Source organism: Vipera ursinii (assembly GCF_947247035.1).
Source record: "Vipera ursinii genome assembly, chromosome: 2".
Classification (NCBI taxonomy): Eukaryota; Metazoa; Chordata; class Lepidosauria; order Squamata; family Viperidae; genus Vipera; species Vipera ursinii.
In genome coordinates, this window is record NC_139513.1 from 231,201,766 (window position 1) to 231,213,697 (window position 11,932).

Consider the following 11,932-nt stretch of genomic DNA (forward strand, 5'->3'; position numbering starts at 1 on the left):
CAAGCCAGGAATGGCTAGGATTGAGTTGGGGTCTCACCAAAAAAACCAGTGGGTTTTTGCAGTCACATAACGTCATACTTTATGCCCACATTGCTTAGTAACAGACATTCTGATCCTAATTCAAATTGTGACTTAAGGACTACTTGTAGGTATTTTTAAGTCCAAATATAGTAGAGATACCAAGCCTCAGCTTCAATATTTATATAGAAGTTGCAACCTGAAATCATCTAGATACTTTTAACTATATTTTCAATTAGCCTTTTCCAAGACCACCAATTGTCATATATTCTGCTACTGTTGCTTCAAACCATCTAGACCAGGGGTGTCAAACTGCCGGACTGTGGGCCGGAACGTCACGAGGAAACCGCGCCCACACCATTGCTGGCAATGGGGAAAAAGTTCCAATACGTCGTGCGACGTCACATGACGTCGCAAATTTGACATGTCTGATCTAGACAATGCTGAGTTTCCTATTCCTTACACAGACCTTACTTTTACTATGGCTTTAGTTTTGAAAAAATTAATCTATTCAAAATGCCTTGAACGTATTGTTTATCTTCTTTGATAAACATAGTGTTATCACCCCTTCCAGTAAAAGCCAATGCAGTGTTGAACTCGGAATAAGGACACCCAAGTTCTAAATCATCCTCACCCAAAAAACTTCCTGGGTGATCATTACTCTCAGCCCAACCTGAGTTGTTGCTGTAAGAAAAATTAGGAGATGAATACTATATAAGGAGCCCTGGTGGCGCAGTGTTTAGAATGCAGTATTGCCAGCAAATTCTGCCCACAGCCAGCAGTTCGATCCTGACCGGTCAAAGTTGACTTAGCCTTCCATCTTTCCAAGGTCTAAAACTCCATTAACATTTTTTTTCCAGTAAGCAGTTAATTGTGCCCTACTTCTTTAGGGATCATATCCATTTTGTTCTGAGTATCATTCTACTTGAAACAATGCATGATGACTGCTATTCAGAATTCTGACGCATTACGTCTGTATGCCAAACAAAGGAATTGCAATTCGTTCTCCTGTCTTATTAAACCAAAGTAGCTGGATTACAGAGTACTAGAGCAAACATTGTCTCCATGGTACCAAGATAAGAAAGGCAGATGCTTACACAAACTCTTCCTGCACAAACCTCATTCCACCACCTACAGAGCTCTTCTAAAACAGGATATTGGGCCCACATGTACACCTATTTAGCTACGTCTTTGCAGTCAGTTCTAAAAAGTATAACTTAAAAGAAAGTACACTTCAATACTGATCTATAATTTACAGCATCCCTAATCATTATGTAGGCTAATACTGCTGGGAGGTCTAGTAATTCTTAATCCCTGTCCTAATTAAACCCTGTTCTGTTAAGTTCAAGCAAAACTTTAAAAGTAAGATTTATTGCACACACTTTTAATATTGTTTAAAAGGTAAACTCTGAATACTTTGTGCTTGCAAATATAGTAATCCATCCATTTTAGCCAGTATAGCCATGCTGAGAAAGATGACTAAAATATGCAGTCCAAGACATCTGAAATCCTCAAAGTCATACTGTAATTCATGGAAGTGTTGTGACCTCACATCAGCTCTGTTAAAGCCCCAATTAAATCAGGTTTATGCTATTATTTAGCCATAATTTAAACTAAAAGAATGGGAAGTAATTGTTAGAAATAGAGCATAAGTCTTGGTGTTTGAGCAAAATACATATGAGATACTATTTGTACACTTGTCAGAGTCACTCTATGTGGGAGATGGGCAGTTCCTAAATATAGAAATGGGTGGATGGATGGATGGACAGACAGACAGACCACAACAAATCAATTTCATCTACTTCATGAATGGTCACACTGGTCTGCTCGCCATGTGTGCACCCCTCCCCCATTCTTGAGCACCCTACTTGAGACTATCATAAAATCAGTTCATGAAATATGCTAAATATGAAAGAAGACAGAATCTTTGGATGTTTCAACTCTTGTTCTGAAAGTTCCTAATGATACAATATCCTTTGATAATCTGCTCTCCAAATGAACCATAGAGTTGTTTGGGAAATTTATGTTGTCTTTTGTTGACAGTATTCCTAATACAGTGCTAATATCCTAGGAAATAGCATACTGCAGTAAAGAAAGCTTGCTATTTGGACATTCAGGATGCAGCTCAGGGATTTTCACAATACACCATATAGGTGTAAACTGACATCTTCAAACAGTCAGACAACTAACTATAAAAAGAATTTTGAATACATTAAAAATCTGACATCAAGCGGGACTATCACTTGCTTAAATTCACTTGACTGGGTTTTTTTTCATTTGTTTGTCTGCTTTTCACTACACAGGAACAGCTGTCTGTTTGAAGAATCAGGACAAGTACGTATAAGAAAGTATACTAGCTTGGAAATGTGCTTGACGGATTCCCACAAAACCTGAAGACTGCAAAATGATCAGCTGAAGTAGGAAGTACCAAGAGAAAATAGAATGAGATTCTTCATAAGACTTGAAATCTGAGCAGAGCAGCTCTATTTACTTGCAGTAACAAGAAAAGACTAGAAGCAACGTGGCACCTTGCAGGCTTGCTGGATGAGAGTTTTCAAAGGTATGTGTTGCATCATTAAAACAAAAACAAAAATTTCCCTGTCATTTTTCTGCTGCCCTATCTAGCCATCCTTTCTTTATTGATGCTAGCATATGCCACTTCTTCTAACAGGGACGATTTTCAATGGGGACAGCAAATTCCAAAAGGAGGAGGGAATGGCATTCTTTTTATAAAACAAGTTTATACTTTAAACAAAAACTATGCTATAATGTAGACGGGGATGAGATAAAACTGCAATAGACTGAAAACTGCAGCCGTTGCTTAGAAACCAACCATAATCTCGGACTTTCTCTGCTTCCTTGGAAAGCCAGCATGGGTTACTCACTGGCAACTACCTAAAGTTTTAAGAGGTTTAAACGCCAGCAAAGCCACAAATACACACTGACTGCCTTTTCTACTTCCCAGCCTTTTACACTGATTGTTAAGAGGGTAAACACACTGCCTCCCAGTTCCTTGTAGAAAAGGTGGCTAGTGCTTACCATACTATAAAGAGTGGAAAGCGTAAAATACATGATCCTCAACTATTATCCCAGCGAAGGCTGAAATAAAAAATAATCACATGGTCAAATGCTGCCCGCGCTAGCCCTTGTGTACCCCTGAAGTAATACCTGCCCGGTAGAAGTTCAACAGGTGCAACCTTCATCAGTTCCGAAAACACCGCTTGGAAGTTTGCTAAACCCATTTGTTAACAGCTTTGTATCGTTCGAAAAATAAAAGTGGAACTTACTCAGAAATATTTTTTACCACCTTTCTCTTTCCAGGGTGACTCGAGAAGCAAGGGCTAAAACTTCTGGGGCTGGATATGGCGCGCCTTCCCCCCCCCCCCCCGGAGGAGCAACAGCGACTTACCTGGGAATGTAGCCCGCCTCCTCCCCAAGCCGGAGCTCAAATTCCCGCCAGGCCTGGCTGGGACCCACCGCAGATCCCGCCGCCGCCGTCGTCCCGGCGAAAGTACCGAACGCGTCGCTCTCTTCCCCGAGGAGCTCCTCGCAGTCGCTCCGCCGCCTCTGCGGTTGAGTGACGCCGCGAAAGCCCCGAACGAACTCGCGGAAGGTGATGGCGCCGTCGCGGTCAGTATCCAGGCGCTGAAAAATAGCTTCGGCCTCCGCCGGCCGGACCCGCAGCTCAGCGCAGAGCGAGCCGAAGTCATCGCGCTCGATCCGGCCAGAACCGTTCACATCGCAGGCCAGAAAGAGCGAGCGGAGCCGGCCAGCCTCGTCCGAGTCCACCTGCTCCCCCGAAGAGGAGCTCATCACACGGCGAGGGAGACTCCGCGGGCTGGCGGAGACGCCTCGACGGCTCCAAGCGGTGGGAACCCCCCGATCCGGGAAAAGAAAGACGCCCAGACGCCGAGCCCAACTCTCCGCGCCCAAATCCGTCCTTTCGCTGCCGGCTGCCTTCCAGGCCGCCCCTTTTCTGCTCCACCCCTCGAGCAGGAAAAGTTCTTCCAAGAATTTCGCCCTGCCCGCCAGGGGAGAGCTGCTTTGAGAGCGCCCGCCCGCTCGGACGCCCCGGCGCGGCCGCCCCGCGCGGGGCCGCCCACTTGCGGCCTGTCAGACGTGTAGGAAGGAGGCGGACGGGGCTTGGTCCTTCACAGGTGTGAATTCCACTTCTGACGATCGTTTTCCCCGCGGCGCTGGTTTCTTTTTGCGGCCCGCCAAAAGCGCCGCATCCTGGAAAGAGGCGGCTTGGCGGGGTAGTCAAGGGTGACGACGCTGACTGACTTGGAGCCAAGGGAATGGTTAGCGGCCCCACGTTGAATTGAGCCTTTGCTACAGACCAACTCAACTGTCAACCGGGTCTCCGCTGCCTGCGGCCTCCTTTATCCGGTAGGCGGCAGGCTTAAAAGCGGCCCTTAGTGAAGGATGTTCCCCTCAACGCAGTTTTCGGCAGCAGGTCCTATTGTTAACTGAAAGCCCAAAACCAGGGGTCTTCAAACTTGCCCTTTTATGACTTGTGGACTTCAACTGCCAGAATTCCTCAGCCAGCCATGCTGGCTGAGGAATTCTGGGAGTTGAAGTCCACAAGTCATAAAAGGGCCAAGTTTGAAGACCCCTGCCCAAAACTATAAATGAGGAGCCCAGGGATTCAACTCGATAGTCAGTTTAAATACACCCAGAGGCCAAGATTCACGTTGTCAAGAAATAGGCTTCACCTTCTATTCTCAGCCAGGTTTCTCTTGGCGAATACACGTTAATTCTCTTACTTTGGAGAAAGAAAAACCTACTTTTTAGGGACTTCATGCAGAGTCTTCCCTAAAAAAATTTACTAGGGGAAACCCTTGGTGGCGGCTGCCCTCCTGCTTTTTCCCATCAGGTTGCCATTTTAATGCTCCCCTACGTGAGTGAGAGAAGCCTTGTTCTTCATTAGGAGATTCTCCCCAAGCAAGAATACTATGTACACAGGGCTGTGTTGCAAAAGAAGCACCATTACTGTTTTACTGGTGGTATTTCAGCTTTGACAACCAAATTGCAGATCCGTTCTTTGTGAAGTGGGGAAGGTGGACCTTGTTTTTGAAAAGACGTTTCTTCTGATGGAACATTTTTGAACCATGCATTCAAAATTCATGGATGAAATGTAATTTCACAAGTTTTATGATACATTTAATTGGATTTGTGTTTATCTGGTTTTTACATTCATAGTAAAAAACACATATCCCTTACCTGTGACTGCATAAACTGAATTGTGAGAGTTGATTAAATACAATGAAATGTCATTCTGAAATGTGGAACCCAATCTTATGTGCACTGGGGGCTGGGACAAGTTTCAGGAAATAGTGCACCACAAATTGCAGCACCTGACCTTTCTGCTTGTAGAACAGTGAACACAAAATAAATCACCTGAGACTCTAGGAAAGGAAGTGACATTTACTTGTAACACTGGTTTTGTGAGGTTGAGATTCATTAAGGATAACTAGAGAAAATGTTTCCTTGCCAAGCTTGGTTTCTGGACATAATTCTGTTTAGCCATACCTTATCAAAAGTTACTTAAGAATGTAACACCTGCATTATCACAGTGAAATGCTCATTTTTTTAAAAAAAAATGATACGTGTTTTTATTTTAAAAATAGCCATCGCGTTAAAATCGTAGAGAAACGTACAGACACATTTATCTTTAAAAAATATAATAACCTGCTCTGATTCTTAGTATTTCACAACACAGGTAGTCTTCGCTTACTATAGTGTCCATTCGTTAGTGACAACACCACTGAAAAAATGGGCTTGCCACCATTCCTCAAACTTATGACTGTTGCAGTGGGAGGCAGTGCTCCTTGGTAGTGGTGGCAAGCCCAGCAGAAAGGGGAGAAGAACATGATTGCACCCTGGAGGACAGGGAGGAAGGTCCACCGGGATGGTGGCAGGGAATACAGCAGCTTCTTCATACTATTCAGGGCAGCTGAAAGGGCAGAGTTGAGGGAGAGAAAGGTACATGGAGGGAATTGAAGAAGTTGGAGAATTGAAGTTCTGGGCTGGGAGGGACCAAGCCAGGGATGGCTTGAATCAAGGCGGAGCCTCACCTAACAACCTCAGGATTCATTTTACGACAACAACTGGGACTGCTTTGTTTAGCTACAGAGTTGTTGGTATGGGTTTGGGTCATTAACTGAGGACCACCTATATGCTGAAATGGAAATAAAGAGGAGGCAACAAAGTGAGAAACAGCAATATATATATATATATAATGACAGCTTATATCTAGTTGAATCCTTTGCTTGTAGTATGCCATGCAAAGTCATCTCTGGTGAGATGGGCAGCTATATAAGTTTGATAAATAAAATTTCATAAATGCTCAATTAGTACCATAAGGAAACCGATTCAAATTCTGATCCTATCAAGACCTAAAGAGCCAACAGAAACAAATCAAAGATCAGGAATCATATACCAGGTCCAGTGCAAGAATTGTGAAAAGAATTATGTGGGCCAAACAGGAAAAAAGCTACCTACCAAACTGCACGAGCACTCCCTGGCGATCAAAAGACACGACCCTCATGTCCGTCCACAAGGTCTCAGAAGGACACAAGTTTGATCTAACCGGGACCACAATTATAACCCAAGCAAAGTCAAGGAGAGAAAGAGAAGTCCTCGAGGCCTGGTTCTCCACCAACCAATCGGTGAACAGAGACATTGACATCGACCCCGCCTACCAACCACTGAGAGCAAGAGAGCTACTTCAACTGAAATACCGGAAACAACACTCCAAACAAACCAAACACAATTCAAACTGTACTGAAGATGTCCCCCCAAACGGAGACGAAACTTTTGCAAGCTAATTACCAAGCCCAGAGATCAAACCAACAGCTCAGAGTATTTTTTTAATCTGGCCTTTATTATTTTATAAGTAACTCAAGGTGGCAAACATAACTAATATTCCTTCCTCCTATTTTCCCCACAGCAGCAATCCTGTGAGGTGAGCTGAACTGAGAGAGAGAGACTGGCTCAGTCGTCCAGCTGGCTTTATACTCACAGTATCTTGATTTCTAGCCCAGTGCCTGAACAACTAAAGAAAACTATATCAAGGGCCATGTTTCCCCCAAAAAGTAAGGCCAGCACAAAAACTCTATTTGATTTCATGTACTTAAATTTGCTTAAATGATTTTCTAATCAAGCTTTTAATAGGTGCTGGTGATGACCTATAAAGCCCTAAATGGCTTGGGTCCGGGATATCAGAGGGAACACCTGCTGCCGGCATCAAGTTCCCTTCGTCCAGTGCGCTCCCACAGGGAGGGTCTTCTCAGGGTGCCACCGGTAAGAGATTGCCGGCGGACGACACCCAGGGATAGGGCCTTCTCAGTGGGGGCGCATGCCCTTTGGAACCAGCTGCCAGTGGAGCTGAGGACTGCCCCCGACCTCCGTTCATTCCGCCGGGACCTGAAGACCTGGCTCTTCGAGCTCTCTGGCCCAGGCTGAGGATTAATCTTATTTTAACTGGGGTTTTATTTATGCAGGGACAAATATAATTTTTTTAAATTTGTTTTTAACTTTTGTATCTTGGTTTTTTAATCACCCTGTAAACCGCCCTGAGTCCTTCGGGAAAGGGCGGTATATAAATGTAATAAAATAAATAAATAAATAAATAAACAAACAAACAAACAAACAAACATAGAAATATTACAATTTGATAGCATTTGAAGGTCTCTGAGGACCACATCTAAGGCCTTTAGGAGGCTCATGCAGTCCAAGTCTCTCAGTTCCCCTCCACACAGAGACTTCTATTCTGCATTATTATTGACGCCATTACCAATCCATCCAAGCAAAGGGTCTTTTAAGTTGGGGTTTGTTTGTTGGTTGGTTGGTTTTGATGATGCCAATTGTAACTTAAGATTCAGACACCATGTTTCACAGGAAAGGAAAATAGAATGCTACAGATCATAATTCCAAATAGATTAGACAAGAAATCAGTCATTTCTATTGAGACACATTTTTTTATACTAACAGTAATTAACCTTTTCTTCCTATTAGGCACATTTGAATTTTCCTACCGACCTTTAGCCACACCAGTTGTTCTTTGCTATGGCAGCTAACAGTAATGTAACCCCCACCCCTATCATTCTATGAACAAAACAATCCAGATAATTTAGGGACATTGTTTTTATTCTGGATCCTGCTGATGTGGGAGCCACCAGTTCATCCCCAGAATGTAAGATCAGCAAGCTCTGGAGGAGGAACATATTAGAATTATTCCAAAATGAATCTAAAACCCACCAATCAGCACGGTCTGGAAGAATAAATGAACTTTTTTCTTCCAAGATAGCACTGCTTAATAAATAAAACTTTCTCTCAGATTCCAAGCATTGCATTGCAACCCTTCATCATTTTTGTTTCCCTGTTGGTCTTAGGTAAATTTAGAAGCATAGCTGTAAATCAGACTGGGCACTTTACAGCCCCTAGGCCACATTCAGCCCTTTAGCTGTTCCTGCCTGGCCTGCATGGATTGCCTTTTTTTTAAGGTGACTGCTATTTTTTTTTGTTTACATATGTGCATGCATGTGTGCCTGTGCATCTTCATAGCTCAATTTTTTTGCCCTTCCACAACAGTCCTAGTTTCTCATCTGGCCCCTTCACAAAATTAATTGCCCTCCCCCACTGTAAATAAAAATAATCCCAGATTTCCATTTAATCTTTAATTAAAACAATATATTTTACAATTCTGTCGGGGGCAGAAGTTTAATGAGTGTTAATGAAGATGATGTCCATAGATACATGGGATTCTGTTGTATTCTTCCTAATCTTAACAGCATAGATTTGCAGTAAGTTTCAGCAGAAAAAGAAGTTACATAATTGAAGAGGAAAGGCACTACTCAGAATACAGTTTTTGATACTGGAAACCTAGAATCAGAGATATTAGATTTGGAACGGAGCTTAGAGATAATTATCAAATTTGCATAATAAAAGGGTTATCATGGTGACAAAATTTTTGACAAATGATTCTTCAACCTCTTTTTGAATATCACTTGCACAAAGCCCATTAATCCAAAGACATTTACATTTCATTGGTCTTCATCTCTTAACTGTAAAAAATATATATATACACACATACATACACACACACACACATACATACATACATACATACACGGAAAGGTCATAGCAGAGAGTTCTGACAAAACGTGATCCACTGGAGAACGAAATGGCAACCCACTCCAGTATCTTTGCCATGAAAACCCTATGGACAGTACCAAAAGGCAAAACGATATGACGCTGGAAGATGAGCCCCTCAGCTTGGAAGGCGTCCAATATGCTACTGGGGAAGAGCAGAGGGCTAGTACTAGTAGCGCCAGAAAGAATGAAGTGACTGGGCCAAAGTCGAAAGGACGCTCAGCTGTGGATGTGTCTGGTGGTGAAAGGAAAGTCTGATGCTGTAAAGATTTTGTATTTGTCTCTTGAGAAACCTATATGTGGGCCAAGAAGCAACAGTGAGAACTGGACACGGAACCACTGATTGGTTCAAAATTGGGAAAGGAGTCCGGCAAGGCTGTATACTGTCACCCTACCTATTTAACTTATATGCAGAGCACATCATGAGAAAGACAGGGCTAGATGAATCAAAAGTTGGAATTAAGATTGCTGGGAGAAATATTAATAACCTAAGATATGCAGATGATACCACTCTAATGGCAGAAAGTGAAGAACTAAAGAGCCTCTTGTTGCGGGTGAAGAAGGAGAGTGCAAAAGTTGGGTTGAAACTAAACATTAAGAAAACCAAGATCATGGCATCCGGCCCTCTCAATTCCTGGCAAATAGATGGGGAAGAAATGGAGGTAGTGACAGATTTTATTTTCCTGGGCTCCAAGTTCACTGCAGATGGGGACTGTAGCCAAGAAATGAAAAGACATTTGCTCCTCGGGAGGAAAGCCATGGCAAATTTAGACAGCACACTAAAAAGCAGAGACATCACCCTGCCAACAAAAGTGCGTATAGTCAAGGCTATGGTCTTCCCAGTTGCAATGTATGGCAGTGAAAGTTGGACCATAAAAAAGGCTGAGCGCCAAAGAATTGAGGCCTTTGAACTATGGTGTTGGAGAAGACTTGTGCAAGTCCCTTGGACTGCAAGGCGATCAAACCGGTCAGTCCTAGAAGAGATCAACCCTGACTGCTCTTTAGAAGACCAGATCCTGAAACTAAAACTCAAATACTTTGGCCACCTAATGAGAACGAAAGACTCACTGGAGAAGAGCCTAATGCTGGGAAAGATTGAGGGCAAGAGAAGAAGGGGACGACAGAGAATGAGGTGGCTGGATGGAGTCACTGAAGCAGTAGGCGTGAGCTTAAATGGACTCCAGAAGATGGTAGAGGACAGAAAGGCCTGGAGGAACGTTGTCCATAGGGTCGACTAACAACAGCTAACAGCAGCTAACAACAACTGTGTTTGTGTGTGTGTGTGTGTGTGTGTGTGTGTGTGTGTTTTTGTGTGTGTAAATTTTTTGGCTTGCTAACAAAGAATAAAGGGAGACCGTTTAGCAAGCCAAAAAATTTACACAAATATGAGCTGCCACTGCTGTGGCTACTGCCTGTAGATGGCCTTGGGCTAGGCTGAAACAGGATGAGATGAAAGGACTTAGATGATTTTCTTCTGAAGTAAGTAACATTCATACCAGAGATGGTTTCTGAGATATTAGAGGTAGCTGGGCTGGGCTACCTAGTATAACCCAAGAAATTGAAAGATATCTAACAGCAAGATTTTGCATCCACTTCTGACACACAGTGTGCCAACATTATCTAGAAATACTGTGACCAAAGGTTAATAGTACACTCTTATCAAAATTTTGTATTTGGCTTCCTAGAGAAATGCAACATTGTGGGTAGGCTGATATTTATCTTGCCGTAATGTTCAAGCCCTTTGCTTTGACTCTCTTCTTAAAATCAAATATGGTGTCATTTAGTGGTGTCACAGAAGATGCAGCTTACAAAACAGATGGTTCTTGATGTATTATTCAGGCAGCTAGTTTCCGCCTATGTAGGATTGGCATCAGTGTAGCAGCCAGAGGGACAACCCATGTTATTCAAGCAACTGGCAGAAAAAGCACTCAACAAAAGACGATTTATTTTTATGAGCCATAGTGCAAGCAGTGAAGGCAGAGCTCTCAGCATAAAAAAGCAAAAGAAGGTTTTGTTCCAAAATATATTACGTAGGTATTGCTTTAAAAAGAGATATCAGTCAGGATGCAGCTCTAATTTAAATGTCCAATATTTGGAGAGGTTAGATCTTCTGAGAACATTGTGTCATTTAAATTTGGTGATGGTAGTTATATCATCAAATAAACTGGAAATATATGTTGAAAACAGCTGTAACAAGATTTTCTTCATTTTGACTATTCCACAGATGACAAAGTATCACAAATAGGAAGTATTGGATAATACTTTCTACATTTTAACCACATAAAAACATTCATAGTCAAACTCTGAACTATTTATTAACAACCGCTGAAAGATTTGGCAGAGTTCTCATTCAGTTAACAACTTCACAGTTCCAGTTGTCAGGTTATGAAATATTTTAACAGTTTTATTAACTTTTGTAATGGATTCCAAATCAGGTATAAAGCGGCAACCATATAAGTGAAGCATTCTCAATCTGTTGGAATGAAAAAAGAACATCAATCAGACAATAGCTTCACAATTGCCAAATGATCACACAATCACAGTTAGAGCCTTGACATTTGTTTCTTTATAATAATTCAGACAGGTTTTTTTGCTAGAAAATAAATTGCAGGGTATGAATAGTGCAGTATATATAATTCATAAAGTATTGCCAGAATGTGAAGCAAATGGGAGACACTGGGCGTGTTTCTGTAATTAAACAGAACCTGCAGTTTTAATTTTGCTCTAATTCCTAGGAAACAGCAATGTGACATAAAGA

At 42.3% G+C, this 11,932-nt stretch overlaps 1 protein-coding gene across 1 annotated transcript in view; it reads right to left on the minus strand.

Moving 5' to 3' along the window:
• The window catches only part of RASEF (RAS and EF-hand domain containing), a 40,631-nt gene extending 36,655 nt beyond the window's left edge, over window positions 1-3,976 (minus strand). Inside the window, exon 1 of the mRNA XM_083354628.1 lies at window positions 3,428-3,976. Within this exon, the coding sequence (XP_083210754.1) occupies window positions 3,428-3,831 (404 nt within the window). The 5' untranslated portion in view covers window positions 3,832-3,976. The remainder of the gene's footprint in view (window positions 1-3,427) is intronic.
• Between the last annotated feature and the right edge of the window lie 7,956 nt (window positions 3,977-11,932).